Genomic DNA, 23,473 nt, shown 5'->3' on the forward strand with positions numbered 1-23,473 from the left:
ATGCTCATGAAGGACTCAAAATCTCCCACCCATGGCAGTTTCCTTCTTTTCCATGATTGCCTGTCCCTTCACTTTTAAGTGAGCTTCATTCCTGAACCATGTGAAATGCCACTCAGACAGTTTAGCTGGGGGTACGTGTTGGAAGTGTACAGAGACGTTCCAGAGTTGTGGGTTCTTAGGAATCATTCTAAGTTGTGGTCTCTTAACCTTACATTGCAAATGTTTTTGTGGAAAAGAATATTTTTCAGTATCAAATTATATTGATAGGATGTTGTCTCACTTCAGGCTTATAAGGTGGCAAAAGAAGTCAGACACCTTGCCAAAAAGTAAGACAGCAAGTGACAGGCCATGTGGGCTTCTGACCACAGTGCATGCTCTGAGCCACTAGCTGTGCCACCTCTGCCATGCGGTCATCCTGTCCTCTCCATTGTGGACGAGAAAGTGAATGGGTTGTCTGCAACTTGCTGAAACTTGCTTTGGGCAAGAGAGTTCGACAAAATGAAAATTCCAAGTATAGGAAATAGGAAGGAAGCTTCCCTTATCCTAACAAATTCACTGGACCCATTAATTTCCTCAGCGAAAAGACCATGTTCCCTAAGTGTAATGGACTTGACATTCATTTAACAAAAATTGTTTGGCTTCTAAGTTGGAGGAAGAGATAGATGATTTATTTCTAAATCTGTACATAAGGTGAAGAATCCAGAAATAAGTTATAGGTAGCATTTTTCTTTCAAATACTTTGTCCATAAAGCAAGAAAAAAATTGGTTTTTATAAATACTTATCAGTAGAGTTTCTTATGCACACTCAAGTTTGAGAAGCACTAAGCAAAACTAGAGGAAAAAACAAAGGGGACGTTTATGTACAGATGTCTGGACATTCGAGCTCTTCTTCCTTTGAACTAACTTTCAGATCGTACTGATGACTGGAGAGTGGAAGGTGCCAGAGGGTCACAGCTTGAAAACTCCATTCAGTCCCACAGTAAACTTGTTCACACAGCTGCTGCTTTCCTTTGCATGTTTTAATCAACCTTGAATTTTCAACCCTGTTCATTGAATTTCTTAGATAAAAATTAAAAAGAATTTAAAACATATGTGCCTCTACAACTTTATAATCTGTTAATAAATTTGTCGTGATGATTAAATAAAAAGTCCCATCTTCAGAGAGGTTTAGAAAAGAATAAGAGGTTAGGAGTTAAAGAATAAATGAAAATGTTTCTATGATGTGACTTCAGTGTATAAGATAAAATAAATGTTTTTCCTATAACATGGTTACATTCTTAGGGAAATCAGATGCAATGCTCAAACCGTTATGGAACAATTATAAGAAAAATATATAAGCAAGTATGTATTAATACAGTAATACAAAAAAATAGGAACTGCTTATTGAACGCTTACTATCTGATAGTCCCAAGCTTGCTAATTTTGAAAAGGTTCCCAGGTAAAGGCAACATGCAGCAAGTTTTGAAGTCTAATTTACTTTAAATTATGAAGCGTCCAAGAGGCATGATAGATGGGATATTTTTGAAAGATAAACTGGGTGGGTGAGTGTGTGTGTGTGTGTGTGTGTGTGTGTGTGTGTGTGTGTGTGTAGGCATGATTGCCAGGGCAGATATTGGATTCAGGGATCAGCTTAAAGGTTACTGGTTGATAGGTGATTTGGAACTAGACTTAATGTTATTTGTGGAAATGGATGGTAAGCAGTAAATCTGAGAAAGATAAGAAAAAAGAGGAAAACAAAAGGACTCAGTGGTTTAGTTAATAAGAATATTGAAGGAGAAAGAAGAATCACAACCCTGTCTGGGCTTGTGAACTTTGTCAGTGTTGAGATAGGTTAGGCTGTGCTTTTATGTAGAATACATTAGAAATCTGCTGTGTTAAGTGTGTGCTGGTGGTGGTAGTTAGAGAGGGTTTGGTTGCTAAACAAGACACAAGACAGCAACAGCATGAAATTAAAGGCTGCCTCCCTGTGAGCGGTCTGCAGAGACCCAGCTCCAGTCACCCTTCCTCTGGAAGGGCCATATCAACACCTTTTCTCTGGGTCAGAGCCAGTTACTGGGCATGGGATACTCTTAACCAGTGGACCTAAAGTGGAGTCTTGGACAGTTTGTTTCTTGTACCCTGCTGGTGGACACAGGCATATTCTTGCCCTGTAGCCAGATTCGTGGGGAGAGCCCTTCAGAGGGCCTCAACTAGACCAGGTCAGTCCCTGAGTCTGATTTTACTAGTGAAGAATGCTGACGTGCTGGTACAACCCCCCCGCCCCCGCCAACTCCTGGGATCCGTGGTACAAAGCAGCACTATTAATAGGTGTGTTTCACGCCTTAACCAGGGAGCCATGCAGGCACATGTCTTATTTCAGCAAATCAGAAATGCTGGAAATAACCCTCACAGCACAAGTGTCAATGACCATTTGAGATATTCATGTGGGTTGTGTCATTTAGAATATTGCAAATATTACAAACCCTTTCTAGGTACGTGTATTTGATAAACCACAGTGTAGCCATATTTGCAGGTACTACCATTTTAGAATCTCTAAAAAGGTCATCTTGAAAATGACTGGCAAACTGTTGTGTTATTTCATTTCCCTCCAAAATTAATACATACATCTAGCTCTAAACTTACTGTTTAACTTTTATAGAGTTTTAAAACCAAATTCCTAGATTTCACAAGCAGAGGCATTGCAAATAGCCTTCTAGTTTATTGAGCGTGAATGACATGTTCTGTATTTCAGAAACTACTCAGACTTTCTAATTGTATTTTTTCTCCCTTCCTTCTCCATCCCCCAGATGAATCATCTCCTAAGGAAGTCAGCAGGGTAAGTAACGTGAATATCATTTTTGGTACCACAATATAGGAAATAAATTATTTTGTATATTTTCAGTGCGCTAACGTGTTTTAAGTGTTAGAAGAATAATTACAAAAAGTGAGTGCCCTCTCCAGCGTATCACTCATCAGTATGGAGTAAAGCCAGTGAGGAGAGAGGTGTGAAATTGGAGGCCTCAAACTGAATACAGCTAACAGATGCGTTCCATTTGGCCTGCCCATGCTTATGGAGTTTTCTGAATTTTTTGCCAACATTTAGATGTTGAGAGAGTGCATATTAGGATTGGATTTCTGGCTTTCTTGAAAAACCATAAGACAATGCAGCACTGACACCGAGTTCCCATGTGGCGACGGTCTGCTCAGGCCGCTTCCTCACCGTCCCCTGCTCAGTGGCTTTGCACGTGTGCTACCGGGCTAACCCTGCCTTTAAGTTCATGCACCTTCTTTCTGGGAGAACAAAAGGTGACTACTCGTGAGCTGAAGACGTGATGTTCTTCGGTACTTTTAGAAATACTAAATGCGTCGTCCTCACGTTCAAGAGAAATACTTAGTGTTAAAGTTATGAGACTTAAATTTAAAAGCTTATGGGAAATGAGTATCAAGAGCATTTTAGCATGCCATGTTTAATGCTACAAAATTATAATTCTGTAATTACATATGAAAAAGAATCTTAACTGTATATCCTGTTTACAGATAAAGATCTTAAAATGTGGATTCAATGTTGAAAATAATCAGAATTGTATCTGATGCAACCTTATGTAAGAGATCACTCTTTATCATAAGATATAAACTGAAGTATTGTTATCAGGATCACATATATAGATCTATTCCTTTATTTTTAATTATCTGTAGAAAGGAATCTTTAGAGTGACAAGGACCATTGTTGGAGACTGGGCAGAATTTCTTCTGTCCCTAGCAACCTAACAGACTCTTAAGGGTTCTGTAAGTCTCAGGGTTTTCCTGGGTACATGCACTATTAACTTCACATTTACAGGATTCACACCTGGAAAGTTCCCAAGACTGAGTGCTTCGAGGTATATCAGGGGACAGAGGGATCAGCCTGGAATTTTACAGCTACTGAGAGCAGCAGAAATGGCTGAAAAGCCATGTTTGAGGATAAAAGAATATTCTCACAAGTGGACCTGGGCCGTCATAAGATACTGGGGTGTCGATATTGGCAAAGCTGCTATCTCAGATCTCTGAGATAGTACCAGGTGTCTATAAAACCAGGACAGTAGGGAAAAAAACTACAACTTACTCATCAATATTCTTGTTTTAGAATAACTTTAGTTTATAGGGAACCCCTGACCTCAATTTAACCTTTATAGCCTTCAGAAGATTTTAGACATTGTTGTTGTTTTTGAGAGAAGTGGGAAAAGAGATGCCCAGAAAGGTGGTTTCAACCCACCCCGTGTTTTCCTTACACCCTGTTCTGCTCACAGCAAAGACCAGAGCTGCCCTTCTGATACCTTGCTTATTTCAGTATATTAAATCTATCCACCTGTTTGGTGGAACTCGCCCTTCGCCTCCAGGGTCCCCCAGTTTAAAGATTTTGTACCATACTGTCTGTCATAACTGATTTTGTTACTGCAGCTCACTCTTTCAATTATAAGCCAGGTTCTATTTGGGGAGAACAGCTATATAGACAAGGAGTAGACTTTTTAATTGAATGCATCTCTATATATTTTAGTTATGCAAAATATCGCCACAAGACATCTTGGATTCAGATTGCCACCTACTTCTTACTATGCCAGTGCCTTCTTCCGGGTGAAGAGAGAAGAGATGCAGACAATACCACACACTATCTTTAAGCCCATTAGAAATGATGATAAACTATACATAGTCATTTTATCTTTGCTATTATTTTATAAAATTCTTTTACTTTATACCAAATTTGGAGAAAATGCAATTCCAGGTGAGAAATGATAATTATATGAACAGATAACCTAGAATAGTATCAGTTGCCAGGATCTTTAAAAGTTGGGTTTTTTTGTTTTTTTTTTTCTGAATATACCCCAGACCTTGGTCAGTTCTGATACATAGAATTTGCATTATAAAATAGTATACCAATGTTTTAAGTTAAAATTAAGATTTAGAAATCCTAGTGCAAACTTTTGGTAACTGGTGACTGGCCACAGGGCACATCCATTGTCAAAAGCATGCTCTTGAGTGACGCAGATTCTTACCCCTCCAGGCAGTTCCGGTTATTGTGACATACTTTCTCACCTAGCGCCAAACAACCTCTCTTTAATTGCCATCTACTAGTATTGTTTTGACTTTTGTAGCAGCTCAAAAAAGGCTATACCCCCTACTCCATACAGAGCTCTTTAATTAGAGGGATTGTGTTCTGTCTTTCCCAGTGAGACACACTCACTTAAAATAATTTTTTTTCCCGTGGGCCTCCTTAGGGTCTGGGTTGACATTCTCTGGACAGAGTATGCATTGTTAATATATTTTTTAGAAGGTTGAGGCAATGCCATGACGTTATAGACCAATTGTGGCTTGACCCTGATAAGACGAGGTAGGCCAGGTAGCCCTCGGACACTATGTATCTGTAATAGGGTTTAGGGAGAATTAGCTTTTCCAAGAAACTATAGGACATTTCTGGTTATTGATCCAGAAATGGAAGATGTTTTTTCCATGAAGTCAAGTCAGATCTATAAGTCTGAAGCCCTTTCTCCGTCCCCTCTTTCTTCCTCTCTTTCTCCTTCCATCCCTCCCTCTCTCCGTGCCTTCCTCCTTACCTGCCATTCCATAGACAAATATTTCTTGGGCATTTATATGCCAAGCACTGTTCTAGGTTTTAGGGATACAGTGCAGAACAGTATTCCAGTTATCATAGTATGGAAGGTGGTGGTGGAGACAGTTGCAAGTTTTGTTTTTAATTTTTATATATCAGGCAGTGATAAATATTATGATAAGTACATAGAAGAATAAAGCAGAATGAGCTGATAGAGAGTGATGGTGGATTAGGAGTGGTCTTAACTGTAGAGACAAAGCCAGGACAGAGGATGTGGTGCTAGGGGTGTGAGTGTGCAGCCAGGGATGGCTTACCAGGGTAATTGAGGAAATATTATGGGAGATGAAGGAGGGAACCATGCTGAGAACTGCGGGAAGAGCACTCCAGGCAGATGGCACAGCAAGTACAAGGGCCCAGAGGCAGGAAGGTTCACGTTACAGAAGGAGGTCATCTGGGCCAGAACTGAATGAGTGCAGGAAAGAGCCCTAGTCAGAGAGGTTGAGGCAGGAGGGGATCTAGAGGGATGTGGTAACTGTCATATCTGTGTCATTCGTTTTCATCTAGTCAGCGAAGTTAATCTTTTATTTTACTATTATTGTTGTTGTTGTTGTTAAGTGGTTCCAGCTTCTGACAGGAAAAGAGAGAGAAAACAAGATAAGAAGAGTATTTGGGTCCTGAGTGCTAGAATATGAGAAGTTTAGCCAGGTCTAGAATTCGTGGGTACTGTCTTTGTCACTCAAAATGCTGTAGATATGTTTCCTTATATTCTAATTTTTATATAGCAGTTTTAGTCTTATGAAATATGTCCTGAGGAAAAACACTGATTCAAGGCTACTTGGTCAAAGGACACAAATATTTTATGACAATTAATATACATTGTTAAGTTGGTTTATCAAATTATTGTTCTAATTTAAGGTTTCATTTTAACCCAATTTGATTAGCAATTATATCTCTTCTTGTGTAAATGGCATGCCATTATTTTAATATTTTTTAAAGCAAATAAACATATTGCCATATGTTAACTATGTTTCTTTTTGTGTGAATTGCATTTCTATGTCTTTTGCGTGTGATACATTCAAAAGAACTTCTCTGGTATAGTGTAAATCACACTTAGATTTGAATTTCTACTTTGCCACTCTTCATCTGGGTGACCTTTTAAAAAAATAACTTTTAAAAGGCTCAAATGTAAAATGGGGACAAAATCTACCAAACCTAAGGTGTGCAATAGGATGAAAATTTATATTCTTATATTCATTTCTAGAACACCAAAAATAAACTTTTTAAAAGCAGAGGGAATTAATGAAAAGAAATTAATGGCCCACAATTTAAAATACAGGCTTGATTAATAATGAAAAAGATATTTTCTTAAATAGATCAATAAAATAGACTGTGTTTGGCAATCTATTCAAGAAATAAGAAAATAACAAATATTAAGGAATGCGAAAGGAAAGATAACTATAGTACAGGCAACAGGGCGATTATTACTAATTTAATAAGGAATAGTAGATACTAATGCATTTGAAAAATTAGATGTAATGGGAAATTTTAAGGAAATTATAAATTATTAAAATTGATTGAAAAAGAGTTAAGAAACCTAAATATATTGTTAACCAACGAAAAAAAACTGAAAAGTTATTAAAAGACCCCCCTAAAATGGCACCATACCCAAAAGCTTTTACTGGATAATTCCACCAAACATAAAAAAGGAGAAAATTCCTACATAATATAAAGTATGTATTTCCAAAGTTAAGAAAATAACTTATCTCACTCAAGACCGAATTTTATTCCTAAAACAAAAATTAGAGCATTATACAAAATAGAAAAAGTATTGACCAGTTTTACTAGCGCAAACATAAGTGCAGAAATCTTAATAAATTCGGCAGGACTTTCATTGCCAAGGGTGGTGGCAGGTAGAGGCTAGTGCGGTCATCGTGGTGAGAGATGAAGATGGCTTGTCCCCGGCTGATGAGGATGGAGGTGGGGAGAAGTGTTTGGATTTGGTAGACTGAATTCTACGTATATTTGGAAAGTAGAGTGAACAAGAACTGCCGATTAATCAGACGTCTGGTATAAAAAGAGACAAAAAAGAGCAATGATCGCATCGAGGTTTTGCCTGAGCAGATGGAAGGGTGAGTTGCTATTACTTAGATGGGAGTGTTTGCCAGAGGGGCAGGTCAAGGTGTGTGTGGAGGAGGGGTAAACAGAGGCCACTCCTGGGTGCTTAGTCTTAGATGTGCTAAGTCTGAGATACTAGTAGATTTCTAAATAGAGATGTTAAGTAGTTGGCTGGATATATGTAAGTCTGGAGTATAGGGAAATGATCTGGATTAGAGATAGAACTCTGAGAAGTCTTAGTAACATGGACGAGTTGAGAATCATCAGCATGTAGGGTGGTATGTGGAGTGGTGAGGCTAGATGAGATCACCTAGGAAGTGCCTGTGGTTTGAGAAGAGGATAAAAACCAAAGGCCAGCCCCGGCACAGAACATTTAGAAGCCTGAGATGGGAGGAGGACCTACAGAGACTGAAGAGAGGTGTCCAAGGGGCAAGAGGAGGACCAGGGGTGTGTGCATCCTGGCAAGGAGGAGAAATTATGTCAAGACAGAGAGAATGATCACCGGTGTGTTAAATGCTGCCTGTATTTCAAGGGTAATGAAGCCTGAGAGTTGACAACTGGATTTGGCAATGTGGAGTCATTGGTGACTTAAGTAAGAGCTGTTTCACTGGAGATATTAGGTTGAGTTTGAGAGAGAGAGAAAGAGGGAGAGGGAGAAGGAGAGGGAGGGAGAGGGAGAGGAAGAAGAGAAATTGTAGGCAGCAAATATAGACAATTGTTTTACGGAGTCTTGCCTTAAAAGAGAGAAGAGAAATAGGGTGGTAGCTAAATAGGGAGCTGAGATATTTTTCTTGAGATACAATTGACACAATCTTTCGTTAGTTTCAGGTATACAACATAATGATTCAATATATGTGCATAGTGTGAAATTATCCTCACAATAGGTCTAGTTAACATCCACCACCACACATAGTTACAAATGTCTTTTTCCTTGCGGTGAGAACTGTAAGATTTACTCCCTTTAGCAAGATTCAAATATCCAATACAGTCTTATTAATTATAGTCACGATGCTGTGCATTATATCCCCAGAACTTACTTATTTTATAACTGAATGTTTGTATCTTTTGACCACTTTCCACTCTCCACCCCTGAGATATTTTCTTTTTAAAATGTTTGGTTTGTCTTTTTAAAAATGGGCTAAATGACAACAGAAATATACTAACGGAAATAATACAGTAGAGAGAGAAAGCGTGATGATCTGGGACAGGGGGCAAGTTGGCTGCTGCACAGCCCTTGAGTGCTCAAGGGGCCTCACCCACCTTCGGCAGCCTCCCCAGGACACATCAAGTCTGTTCCTTCGCAACTAATTCCCATCTACTCACTTTCAATTTCTTTTTATACCATATCAGTCTTAAAAAGAATTTTTAATTGGTTATCAGAAAACAAATATAACCAAAGAAACAAAATAGGGGAAGAAACAGAAGAGGAGAAATAAAAATTGGAATAGTCAGTACTTTTCTATGAATAAGCAGGCTGTTAACTTCCAGTTATGTGAAACTGAACCAAAGTAGGTTGCTTCACTTGTGTAAAGTTGACCTTAAAAATAAAAGACAGTTATTTTACCAGCAAGGTATGTTTTTTTCAGGAGTAGCAGAGAATTGCAATTTGGGATAAGAATGTTATAGCAAAGACTGTAAGCAAGTCCAGACAAAGAAGAGGAATGGTCTTTTACAGAGGAAAAGGGGAGGTTTGGAGGGGCTCTTAATAAGCAAGGAGTCCACTGGAGGAAACTGGGAGTTCAGAGTGTAGTGTCTTTTCATTGGCTGAGTTGTGACAGTCTCTTGTTGGCTGGGCTGTGCCTGGGCGGGGTGAAGATTTTCTTTTCTTCTACTGGGTAGTTAGGTTAGTAAGCAGCCTTCTCCCAGTTGGAGATGCAAGGTAGTCTCTTCCTGTTTGGAGTCTGCATGAGAGTTCCCCCTTCTGCCCTTAACTGATTCCAATTTAAATAAGGTTTCCTTTATTTATTTTTACATGTCTTAGGGAAGGATACCAATCAATTATTCTTAAGGACAAAGTTTTTATTATCATTACTAAATTTCATAAAAATACAAATCTGTTTATATAATCTGACATCCATCTTTAGTAAGTTTCAAAGACATACTATTAAAATGTGGTTCGCTGTTCAGTAAGTGAAGGTGATATACAAACAGCGAGAGTAGGTAGACACATGGCAGAATTATCTGGAGTAATGTTTCATGTTACCTATACCCCGCCTCCAGGTGATAATCACAGGGCTCATGTGCTGTGGCCCAAGGACAGAAGTTAGAATGTGTGGAGAAGCAGACAGAAAGCATGTCTTCTAAAATCTCCCTATATATAATTTACTTTAATCAGGATTTGGCTAAGAGGTTTGGACAGTTGAATATGATACTTAGAAACAAGGCCCTAGAGGACAGGCAGGTCACCGTCCCATTGATTATCAGCATATCTGTAGGACGGAGAAGCCAGAGCGGGCAGAGATGTAGCATTCCTATCAGGTAAAGTGAAATTCTGGCATTCTGAATTTTAAATATCAAAGAGCGCAACAAGTATTTCTCACCCTGATGGAAAATCACCCACTTTCCTGAGGAATACTGGCTGGAAGCCTGCAAGCAGGGTCTGTGTTTTCCATATCACACAGGTCAAAATAGCTTCAGGCACTCCAACTTGAGTTTTGTGGAAACCCAAAAGAAAATGTCTCATAAAGCATGGCATTGTTTGTTTTAGCTAAATTTCATTTCACAGGTTTTGCCGCTAGTTATTAACTATAGCCATAGAAACCCGTGTGGAGTATCAGTTCTAAGCACCTCGGTTTCCTGAGAGAACTAGTTGCAAAATATTTCCCTATGTAACTGAATGCATCCATCTGCTCTACGAAAATATTTCATTCTATTTACATACTGGAAAACGGTGGTCAAAGATGGTGATTTTTGTTTGCTTGTACTAAGGATGAAACCCATAATCTTAACAATAAATTAAACATACCAATCATCTGTCTATTAAAGTTTGTTCCTGATCAATGATAATAAAATGATATGAGTGATGTATAGAATAATACAGATCCTATTAATCATGATGGTGGTGATTAAAAACAATATCAAACCATTATGATAATTCCTTTAAAAAATGGAAACTGAACACATTCTTCTTTCACAAGATTTTAAATTATTACCTGTTTTTTAAGACCCTTCTTGGCAACCACAACTTTATTTTAGAATATAGATGCTGAAAAGTGTTAACAATGGAGAAACAGTATTAAGCTGTTTGGTCTTAGTAGAGTTTGGTCTTGGCCACAGAACCAAAGACTAATTAAAGGCCATTGTTTTGTGCACATTTCCTTATTGAATGAAAAACGAAAATAGTAATGATCCAGCCAAAGAGTAGTTGTGCATAAAATCCAGTTTTTCCTAGATCGCAGTTTATTACATTAAAGGTGGCAACAAAGTCATAAATATGTCTCATTTTTGCCATAGATGTTATCACAAGCTGATATTTTCTTGTTTATCACTTTCTCCTCACTGGGATTTAAATTCCGTGAGCGTTAGAGCCTTATCTGATACTTACAATAGTGCTTGACACGTTGGTGAATAAATATTTGTTTAAAAAGACTTATTGACTTACTGACATTCAGAAGTATACCTACTAGGTAAAGCCCTTAGATACATCTTTTGTTTCTCTAACCTTCTCTTTATTCATCTTCTCCTGATAACTTAATTTGTTTTCTATTAGCAGTCTTAAGTGATTTGAATCTATTTTACTTGAGTGATTTGAAACTATTTTATCTTGAGTGATTTGAAACTATTTTATCTCCTGGAGTCATTCTTCCTAAATTAAATTTTTATTATGAAAAGGCCTTTCATCTCATGGACCTTTTTGCCCTAAATTAAATTAGTTAATAATAGTCCTTTGAAAACTTAAGTGTTCTTTAGGAATATTAGTTTTTATTATTTCTGTCCTTGTGTTGAGCTGATGATGTGTTTTCAAAAGAATGCCTCACTCATTTATAGACTCTCAGCCTGCTTGCTTTCGCCGCTTTTAACGTGAATTTACTGTCTTTCGTAAGTGTAAGCTGTGATCATTCTGTCCTCATGTCCTGCTCATTGCTCTCCTGCCTTCCTCCTGTTTTCTCCATCCTTTGCAGCTTTTCGTAAGATGCTTCCTCTGAACTAGCGCCACGTGTAGCCTTCCCTCAGTAGCACCCTCTTTCCTAGCCCTGTTCTCTTTTTCTCCCACGATGCCTTTGAGGCCACAGGTTTTCTCAACTGTTCATTGCAATTGCTCATCCTTAGAGTAGTTAGAATTCTTCTGCCTATGGTGTTTGTGTGAAGTAAATGACCTATATTTATAACTTATTTTCCTCTAAAATACTCAAATCATTTTGATAACTTGATCTTTAATATATAACATTGAAAAATGTTTGCCACTTTCTTGTCAAGTTAAACATGCATTTACTTTTTGACCCAGGAATATCCCTGTCATGTATTTGCCTAGTATAATTTTGTTTCTGTTTTTTTCTGAGAATTAAGTATTACTTTTTAAAAAATTTATTTTTTATTGAAGTATAGTTGCTATGCAATATTATATAAGTTACAGGTATACAGTTTAGTGATTAACAATTTTTAAAGGTGATACTTCATTTATAGTTATTATAAAATATTGGCTATATTCTCCATGTTGTACAACATATTCTTGTAGCCTATTTTATATGTAATATAATAGCTTGTACCTCTTAATCCTCTACCCCTGTATTGCCCTTCCCCACTTCCCTCTCCCCACTGGTGACCATTAATTTGTACTCTATATCTGTGAGGCTGCTTCTTTTTCATTTTATTCACTAGTTGTATCTTTTATATTCCACATATGATATCATACAGCATTTGTCTTTCTATTTCTTATTTCACTTAACATAATGCTCTCCAAGTCCATCCATGTTGCTGCAAATTGGAAAATTCACTTCTTTTTTACCGCTGAGTAGTACTCCATTGTATATATATAACACATCTTCTTTGTCCATTCATCTGTTGATGGACACTTAGGTTGCTTCGATATCTTGGCAATTGTAAATAATGCTGCTATGAACACTGGAGTACATGTATCTTTTTGAATTAGTGTTTTTGGGTTTTTTTGGATATATACCCAGGAATGGAATTGCTGAGTCATAAGGTAGTTTTATTTTTAGTTTTTTGAGAAACCTCCATACTGTTTTCCACAGTGGCTGCACCAATTTACATTCCCACCAGCAGTGCACAAGAGTTCGCTTTTCAACAACATGTGTTATTTGTGATTTTTGATGATAGCCATTCTGATAAGTGTGAGGTAATATCTCACTGTGGTTTTGATTTGCATTTTCCTGATGATTAGTGATGTTGAGCATCTTTTCATGTGCCTCTTGGCCATCTGCATTTCCTCTTTAGAAAAGTGTCTATTCACTTCTTCTGCCCAATTTTTAATCAGTTGTTTTTTTTCATGTTGAGTTGTATGAGCTGTTTATGTATGTTGGATGTTAACCCCTTATCAGTCATATCATTTGAAAATATCTTCTCCCATTCAGTAAGTTGTCTTTTTGTTCTGTCAATGATATCCTTTGCTGTGCAAAGGCTTTTAAGTTTAATTAGGTCCCGTTTATTTATTTTTGCCTTTGTTTCCTTTGCTCTAAGAGATCCAAAAAATATTGCTGTGATTTATGTAAGAGTGTTCTGCCTATGTTTTCCTCTAGGTGTTTTCTGGTATCTGGTCTTACATTTAGGTCTTTAATCCATTTTGAGTTTATTTTTGTGTATAGTGTTAGAGAATGTTCTGATTTCATCCTTTTACATGTAGCTGTCCAGTTTTCCCGACACCACTTACTGAAGAGACTGTCTTTGCTCCATTGTATATTCTTGCCTCCTTTGTCATAGATTAATTACCCATATAAGTGTGGGTTCATTTCTGGGCTCTCTATTCTGTTTCATTGATCTTTGTGTCTGTTTTTGTGCCAGTATCATACTGTTTTGATTACTGTGGCTTTGTAGTATAGTCTGAAGTGGGGAAACATTACTCCTCCAGCCCTGTTCTTTTTCTCAAGATTGTTTTGTCTATTCGAGGTCTTTTGTGTTTCCGTACAAATTTTTAAACTATTTGTTCTAGTTCTGTGAAAAATGCCATTGGTATTTTGATAGGGATTGCACTGAATCTGTAGATTGCCTTGGGACGTATGTCATTTTAACATTATTGATTCTTCCAATCCAAGAACACTGTTTATCTTTCCAAATGTCTGTGTCTTCTTAAATTTCTTTCGTCAGTGTCTTATAGTTTTCCAAGTACAGGTCTTTTGCCTTCTTAGATAGGTTTATTCCTAGGTATTTTATTCTTTTTGATGTGGTGGTAAATGAGATTGTTTCCTTAATTTCTCTTTCTGATAGTTCATTGTTAGTGTATAGAAATGCAACAGATTTCTGTATGTTAATTTTGTATCCTGCAACTTTACCAAATTCATCGATGAGCTCTAGTACTTTTCTGATGGTGTCTTTAGGGTTTTCTATGTATAGTATCATGTCATCTGCAAACAGTGACAGTTTTACTTTTTCGTTTTCAATTTGTATTCCTTTTATTTCTTTTTCTTCTCTGACTGCTGTGGTTAGGACTTCCAAAAGCATGTTGAATAAAAGTGGCGAGAGTGGACATCCTTGTCTTGTTCCTGATCTTAGAGGAAATGCTTTCAGCTTTTCATCATTGAGTATGATGTTAGCTGTTGGTTTGTTACATGTGGCCTTTATTCTAATATAATTGAAAACCTGTGTTCACAAAATGACTTCTGCAAGAATGTTCATAACAGCTTTATTCCCAACATTCCAAAGCTGGAAACAAAAACATCCCAGATATCCAACAATAGTAGAACAGATAAACAATTTGTGGTATATTTATACCACAGATGCTACCAGAAATAGAAAGGAACAAGCTACCAGAACACACACCAACATGGATGAATATCAATAATACTATGTTGAACAAATAAAACAAGATTCAAAATAGTTCATGTTGTGTGATTCCATTTCCATAAAATTCTTAAAACAGGCACCACTCTAGTGGGAAGATGGTTAATTAAGAAGGACCATGGGAGGGACTTTATAGAAAGATGAAATGTTCTATACCTTTATTATTATTGCTGAGATGTTTATTATTTATTTTAAAAATTACATTTATTTAAAAAATTATTTTCCTTTTCTTTTTTTGACAAATAATAATTGTATATGTCTAAAGTATACAGGGTGATGATTTGATATATGTTGTAACATGATTACCACAATAAAGTTAATTAATACAGTCATCACTCACATAATTACTTTTTTCTTTTTTTGTGTGTGGTGAGAATGCTGAAGATCTACTCTTAGCATATTTCAGATATGCAATACAGTATTCAGGTCTTACATTTAAGTCTTTATTTCTAGTTGATTTTTGTGTATGGCATATGATAAGGGTCCGATTTCATTCTCTTGTATGTGAATATCCAGTTTTCCCATCAACATTTATTGAAGTGACTGTCCTTTCAATGCTGTGTATTCTTGTTGCCCTTGTTAAAGAGTAGTTGACCTTATATGCATGGGTTTATTTCTGGGCTCTCTATTCTGTTCCATTTGGTAAGTGTCTGTTTTTATGACAGTACCATACTGTTTTGATTACTATAGCTTTATAATATAGTTTGAAACCAGGACGTGTGATGCTTCCACCTTTTTTCTTCTTTCTCAAGATTGCTTTTGCTATTCAGGGCCTCTTATGGTTCCATACAATCTCAGGATTGTTTATTCTATTTCTAGGAAAAATGCCACTGGAATTTTGATAAGGATTGCATTGAATCTGTAGATCACTTTGGATACCACTGACATTTTAACAATATTAATTCTTCAAATTCATGAGTATGGGGGTATCTTTTCATTTATTTGTGCTTTCTTGTATTTCATTCATCAGTGTTTTATAATTTTTAGCATACAGATCTTTTACCACCTTGGTTAAATTTATTCTTAAGTATTTTATTCTTTTTCATGCTATTGTAAATGAGATTGTTATTTTAATTGCTTTTTCAGATAGTCTGTGAATAGAAATGCAACTAATTCCTGTATGGTGATTTTGTGTGTCTTATTTAGTGTATATGTTACAAGAATGTATCTGTTTGTCAAAACTTAATGAATTGAACATTTCATTTTTGTATATTTTAGTATTTCTTACATTTACCTAAAAATCTAAAACATATTGACAACTAGTTAGTAGGTTTGCTATTTTCAGTGACATGGCTTAACAATTCCGAAACTACTTCCATATGTTCTAGGCTTGAGAAAATATGTAAATATGTTATAGTCATTGGCAGTAAGATATTTCATTGTTGGGTAAGGGATTACAGATATAGAAATGGGGAATATTAGAATGTGTACACTGTGGTGTTTGGTTGAAATTGAAAGTATCAGTAAGAACTCATAGTTTTTAATCTTTTACTCTACATGTATTTATAAATAAATAAGTAAAGAATTACATATTTGTATATATGTATATATATATTTACATAAGGCCCTCTCATATATATATATTATATTTGTGTTGATAAGAAGCCTAGAAGCAATGACAGCAGTGGGCACATATAGCTCCAGCTCTTAGATTTTAAATGTCATTTGCCACTAAAAGGATCTAGGACTTCTTTTAAGAAACAGAAATGGCTGGTTCAAGCGCTAGCAAAATATTTGATGAGAAAGTAAGAAAGTCTTGAAAGCATCATGAAAATTTGTCAAAAGGGCATAGGAGATATCTTAAAGGGCTTCCCATTGGTCAAATCTGGGACAATTTGAGCATTAAAATGCATGTATAACAGTATTAATTAATATTAATTACATATGTTGAATAAAATAAGCATCTGTGAGTCCAGGCTCATGTAAATGAATGAATGAGGGAAAACAGAAAGCTCTTCTCCCCAGTAGAATGCCAAATAGCAAATGTAGGATGGTTGATAGTATTCTAGCTTCATCACCTCATTGTATTATTGCCAAAAACACAGAACCTGAATCTAATCTTGAGAAAATATCAGACAAATCAAAATTGGCCCATATTCTTCAAAAACATCAAGTTCAAGAAAGGCTTGAACACAGAAAGGCTGTGGAATTGTTCCACATTAAAGTATACCAAAAAGACACGACAGCTAGATGCCATACATGATCTGGAGTTCAAACCTGGACCACTGAGCGGGGGATAATTATAAAGACATTATTGGGACAAGGTATGAAATTTGAATGTGAATTTTTTAAATTTTAATTTAATTAATTAATTTTTTATACAGCAGGTTCTTATTAGTCATCTATTTTATACATATTAGTGTATACACGTCAATCCAAATCTCCCAGTTCATCCCCCCCCCCAATTTCCCCCCTTGGTGTCCACATGTTTGTTCTCTATGAATGTGAATTTTTAATTAGCTAATATTGTTGTAGCAATGTTAATTTTTCTGATTATGATAACTGCATTGTAACTATGTCTCTCACATTCAGTGTACAAATTCAGTGTATTCTCTTAATATTCTTTTTCTTAGGAAGTATATACTGAAGGTTTGGGTAAAAGGAGCATACCAACTTGTTCTCAAATATTCAGAAAAAAATATTTATTACTGTTGTGTGTATATATGTGTGTGTGTATAGATAGATAGAAAAGACGGAGCAAGAGAGAGAAAGAAGAAGGAGAAGGAGAAAAAGAAGGAGGAGAAGGAGAAGGAAGGAGGGAGGAAGGAAGGAAGGGAAAGAATTTACCAAGAGGATAAGGCAAATATGACAAAATGTAAATAATTGTTGGTATGCAGGACTTTCATGTACTAGTCTTGTAGTTTTCTGTAGGTTTGAAATTACATCAAAACAAAAAGTTATTTTTTTAAAAAAAAAAGGTAAATTTAAAAAGAAACAGGAAAAATCTAAAGAATGATGATGAGAAGATATTATTCAAACATTGAGCTTCATACTGGAAACTAAGAGTTCATCTTCCATGCTTTTAAGTATTTATCCAACTTAACACCCATGTCACTCTGTTTCCTAGTGTGTTTGTTACAGTGCTTCGAGATACGTCAGTAACCCCTCACGGAGTCATGGGCTCTTGGGGCCAGCAGGCATCACAGACTTCATCTTGTTCTCTCTCCCATTCCATTCTTGAATTGCCTCTAAACTCTTGTGGTGGTCTTCCAATCTGTGTTTAAACGCCTAATTCACTTTAGCAAGTCTGAGGACATTTACTCTTCTGGTGAGACCAGGTCTCAGCTTTCTTTCTGAACCAAGATTTAATACTTCTCCATTCATTACCACTGTGTCTCATAAAATACTATTTCCCTCTGGGTGAAAGAGTGGCCGTTCCCCTGCTTCCCAAACTGTGTCCCAAATGCCGTTAGGCACCACAACAAACCCACAGGGATGATTTAGGACATACTAATGGGATTTAGGACATCGCATTGTTTCATGGGAAACAATACCGTCTGTCAGAGCTTGCTGGAGCTCACAGTTTCAGTAGTAACCTGACATAGTTCCCAGTTTTAATGTTAGGTCACTACAGTCCTGTCAATGAAGTCATATCTCTGCAAATCCATTGTTTTAGTGGTTGCTCTAATGAAAAGCAAGTACTGCATGAAAACCAGCGTGGAACAGAAAATGAGGTTGGCCATGTCCAGTTTGATTCTAAGGTTTATACCGCCCAACTCATTGTACCTTAGAGTTCTAACTCAGCTTGATTGAGGAATGTCTCAGTGATACTCAGTATATACTTTATATGGGTTCTTTTAATAAAGGCAGTGGTGAAAGGACTTTGTGAAGTTAAAAATGCTGTGCCAACACAAGTTCTTAACAACTTCATGAATATACTATCGTAATTTTCTATTAGTCAAGACATGGAATTGAAAGTTTATTCAACTGAATGGAATTGATCCCTTAGTAAACCTTCTTCATCATGTTGTTTCCGTAAGAGAAGTGCGTTTTTGGATGTTCATCTCCACTTGTTGCGTCTTCCTTCCCTCTCGTGTTAGGGCTCATGACCAGCAAGATGGCCATAAGGCTAAGAACCAAATAATAATTATTCCTGTTATTCACATTTATATATAATTTAAAATTTTCAGTATATTATGGTTTGAATGATCCACTAACTATGGAGGTACGTCTTTAATATTTTAGAGGTAATATTACATTTGTATAGTTTAGTAATCATAATTAAACATTTTTCTCTTATAAGATTTATGTGATTGTCATTGCTTATCAAAGCAAACAGCGTGTACTAACCCATCTGTTAGGTTCAAGATTAGAATTTGAAGTTTAATATAAACAACAACAAAATCGAGGTCATAGATCATCACAGAAGGTTACTGTTGAAAGGTATTTTAAAGACAATATATTTCAATCTTCTTGTTACACAAAAGAAGAAAATGAAGCCCAGAGACTTGAAAGGAAATCTCATGATAAACTGTCCATAACCCCAAATGTCTTCTTGTTCTCACTTGTGTGTGACAACCCATTTCCTGTCCAAAAGAGATGGAGAACAGCTGGTCATTAATGTCAGCGCTGCATTCTGGTCATTTTAAAGGGCCTATTCTCAGAATTACATTGTCAGAGAAAAGGGCCAGTCTGTATATCATTTTTATAGGGACTCCTCTATTGAGTGACTAAACACCCACCTTAAAACTAGCTAAAGTATCCCTTCCCCACCAAAAAGAGGGTATATTCGAAGAATGGATTGATTCATGAAAAAGAAATGCCTAGGGATAGAATTTTAGGCTTGAAGGCTTTTGCATGGCTGGGTCTAGGGGTTCAAAGTCTGTCATTATGACTCAGTCTCTATCTCTTGGCTTCAGTCTCAGATAAGCTCTTTCCCAGGACTTTGGGGTGGGGGGGTTATAGAATGAGTGGTTCTGAGGAGCAGTAAGGAAGAAAGGGTATATTAGAGTAGAATATTTTCTCTGGAGTTCTTCAGAACTTGGAATAGCTCAAAAAGGATCCTTTTACAGATGATAAGAAACAACAAAAGCTTTTGCGACCCCACACAATGCCGTCACGTTTTGTAGGCATTGGAATTTCAAGTGTTCTTGATTCTTATGCACCTTTTCACTATCACTCTGCTAATTTCCCCTTCGCCCAGTGCACAGTTACCCAGCTTAAAGACAGCAGACCTCTTTGGGGAATGTAGGGAGAAGCACTGTAAAGTTGGGGCTGTGAATCAAAATCCTTCCTCAAGGGGACCTGGTCTCCCCTGGCTTTATTCAAGAAGTTCTGTGAAGTGGCTCAAGTCTGGAATTCATTGAGGTACCTGACTTCCTGCTGTGGTAATTAAGTCAGATTTTTGTTCGCTTAACCCAGAACTTCTCTCTCCAGACAAATGGAAAAATAGTAGGTCGCCCTACCTATTTCAGTTCCAGGAACACTGATCGAGTGCTTGATCCAATGTCTAAGAGCTCTGCTGGCCAGGTCATTCTGATAGCAGCTTCAGTTTTGTCCATTTTGCTAACAATACCTTATCTCTGGAGATTATGTGCTGCCTCTTTTCCCCTCGACGCCAAGATCCCATCTTCTCAGTGAAGCAGGGGACCCTGTTGGAGGGCGGTGGTGCCCCTAGTCATCCGAGGCCCACACCGCAGAGCTCTTCACACAGGCCAGGCGGGTGTGGCCTCTGGATGCATTTTTCATGGCCTTGATGAAGGGATGCCCGTGGGATATAGCTAGGGGATGGGTAAACGGGTCGTGCAGGACAAATCCCCTCTAGCATTCCAGTGTTGCCAAGGTTGGAATATATACCAGGGAAGTTCTGGTTTTCAGCCTCATTTAATGTCAGCCATTTGGGGGAATAGCTTTTAGCCAAGCAAGCGCCGGCGCACTGAAGCCAGTACTTCTGCCTTTTGCACCCATATAAATTTGCCTTCCACCGTCGTCTTTATTCTAGCGTGTTCCAGCACCTGCGAATAGCACCAGCCTATGCCATTCTCCTTTGTTTCCGAGGTTTCTATACCTCAGCTAAATCTAATCCATTCCCTTCGGTGTGTATTCATCTCTTGACAAGTCATCCCTGATACCTGATTTTCTGGGTAATAGGTCAGAAGCCAAGAGAGGTGGTGGATGATGGGCAGACTTCAGCCCTTACGGGTTCTAAGTTTCATTGGAGTCTGTCCCCATATCTCATGTCACTGAACCTTCCCTTCCCTGACCATCCTATTTAAAAGGTAGCCCTCTCCCTCCAAAGGCATTCATTTACTGTCAGCCGTCCCAGCTCTCCTTTCTGCACCGTGACCACTGCCTTCCTTCACACCGTGTAGATTACTTATTCTCTTCCAACGGGAATGTAAGTTCCTTGAGGACTGGAACTTTATTTTGTTCATGCTCTAGCATCTTTTGTTTCTAGAAGTGTTCCTACGTATAGTAGGTTGTCAGGATTGGCTGCGCATGTCTGTGGAATGATTGACTGACTGGTTCAGCCATTCTTTATTCATTTCACAGGTGTTTACTGAGTACAGTGCTCAACAGTAACAGGAAGCAATAGGCCTGCTGAGAGGGAGAGAGAGAGAGAGAGGGCGAGAGAGACAGAGACAGAGACAGAGAGAGAGAGAGAGACAGAGAGAGACAGAGAGAGAGACAAAGAGAGAGAGAGAGAGGAAGAGAAAGAGAGAGAGAGAGAAAGAGAGAGAGAGAGAGAGAAAGAGGGGTGGGGGAGAGAGAGAGACAGAGAGAGACAGAGAGAGGTGGCTTGAGACGGATTCCAAGGCAGAAAATAACCACATCTGGCAGTGCGAAGGCCACGCTGGGAGGAGGCTGTTGTTCTAAGTACAGTGGGAAAAACCCCAAGAGTGTTTTGAGCCACAGAATTTTATTTTATTTTAAAGTTCGCCACGGTTGATGTTAGAAGAGGCTTAGGAAGGCAAGCTGTGTAGCAGGGAAGCTCCCTAGAAGACTGTTTTCAGCCCTTTGAAGAAGACACAGTGCTGGTTATAGCAGTTTCGCTTCCACCTTCTTCCCAGACCTTTGTCCACCTGCTGTTGTTCCTGCACCGCGGTGCAGCCTAGGGCCACGGGCTTGCAGCGGGGCTGCTGCTACTACGGCGGCGGCTCCTGAGCTCGTTCTAGTGACAGAATTGAGGTCAGACTAGAGTGGTCGCCACGTGGACCCAAGTGAGTGGAGAGTAATAAACTTTGTTTCACCCGGTGCGATGCACGGGGGGGCTTTTCTAGCATATTAGGATGTTTCATTCAGTTAGCAAACTTTCGAACTGTTTCTACTGATCTAGTTGCCTGATACATCATATATCAATATAAAACTTCAGAAACAAAATTGTAATTTGTAACATTCGATGTTTTAGCATAAATAAGCATGCATGGAGTCTATAGATAATTCTGAGTAAGTTGTAGCAATTTTAATTTTCAATCTGTGTTTATAGTAGATCATAATATTTAAATCATGCTCTATAAAAGCATAATGAATAGCTATTACATAACATAAAGCCATATATATTAATAGTATGTTTTACAAACTAAGGAATTTTTATTTTATTATATTTAATTATGTCTTTTCTTTTATTCATAGTATCAAGATACAAATATGCAGGGAGTTGTATACGAACTAAACAGCTATATAGAACAACGGTTGGATACAGGAGGAGACAACCAACTACTCCTCTATGAATTGAGTAGCATCATTAAAATTGGTAAGAAACGTTTTATATTCCTCCTAGTAGAAAAATTAAACCGAAGATAAAGTTAAATTATGTTCTCTTCACTGATGATATATAAGCATATGTACATCGTTCTTTCCGGTTGATGCCTATATTATTGGTTATCCAGTATTATGAATATCACTTTGTCTGTTTTTAAATACTTTAAAAATTAAATGTAAGTCTCAAATTTAAAAAGTATTTTCTAATAGTTCTGATATGCACATTTTGACAGATGTATTATTACATAGTACATTGCTGTATGCATTTGAGGGTGTCACATCTTAAAAATTGCAATAGCTAATATTCTCATTGTGATTCAGTAAAGCCATAAATTATTTTGTTCAGTTTACTGCATGACCGTTAATTTTGCTAACAAATCCATTCAAAAGACTCATATTTGAGGTCTCACCTTAGAGAATTCACGCATGTTATATTCTTCCATTGAGATTAGTTTCTTCCTTTTTTATTACTTTGGCAGCCACAAAAGCTGATGGATTTGCACTGTATTTCCTTGGAGAGTGTAATAATGTAAGTATCTAAATTTAGATATAGGTGCTCTAGATAAGAGAATGTTATAAGCTTCTTTAAAAAGATAAACTATTATGTTACAAACAACTTAATAGATGTATCATAATTAAGTACCGTAAAGCTCATTTTGTATTTTGTTTCTATATGTGGTTATTACCAGTTGGGAATATTGCCAACATGGTGACATTTAGGCATAAAATCATATAATTTAATTGTTTTGGTTTTGGTTTGTGGCATCCTATTTTCTGAATGGCGTTTCTAGACTTACTGTTTGGTATAGAAGGTCTTTCCTCACTGTGGGCTGGGATGTCAGGGACAGTCTATGCCTTTTTCACACACAATCTGCAGTAGAAGAAAATGAGAGCAGAAGTTTTATGTGAATATTTTAGATAGTTTTTAAGATGACTCTCAAAGTGCAGGGATGGAGTTGCTAGGTATAGATTCCTGAGCTGTGGCGGCCATGGCTCAGACTGTTTGGTGGCATGGGGCTGCCCAGGGGTGCCTGGTCCAGCCTTTGGTGTGCCAGACAGACCCTGTGTTTCTGGTTTGACTCACTGCAAGCACAGTCCACTGTCAAGTGCAGCTTGCATAGGCACTTTCAAAAGTATTTC

General features: G+C 37.4%; 1 protein-coding gene across 2 annotated transcripts in view; it reads left to right on the plus strand.

Moving 5' to 3' along the window:
* PDE10A (phosphodiesterase 10A) overlaps positions 1 to 23,473 on the plus strand; it is a 583,168-nt gene that overhangs the window by 465,296 nt on the left and 94,399 nt on the right. For both annotated transcript variants that reach the window (XM_033404002.2, XM_004278863.3), the window contains 3 exons: positions 2,787 to 2,815; positions 22,205 to 22,325; positions 22,813 to 22,862. In XM_033404002.2, coding sequence (XP_033259893.1) covers positions 2,787 to 2,815; positions 22,205 to 22,325; positions 22,813 to 22,862 — 200 coding nt within the window. The remainder of the gene's footprint in view (positions 1 to 2,786; positions 2,816 to 22,204; positions 22,326 to 22,812; positions 22,863 to 23,473) is intronic.

This window comes from Orcinus orca, chromosome 12 (genome assembly GCF_937001465.1).
Source record: "Orcinus orca chromosome 12, mOrcOrc1.1, whole genome shotgun sequence".
Taxonomy (NCBI): domain Eukaryota; kingdom Metazoa; phylum Chordata; class Mammalia; order Artiodactyla; family Delphinidae; genus Orcinus; species Orcinus orca.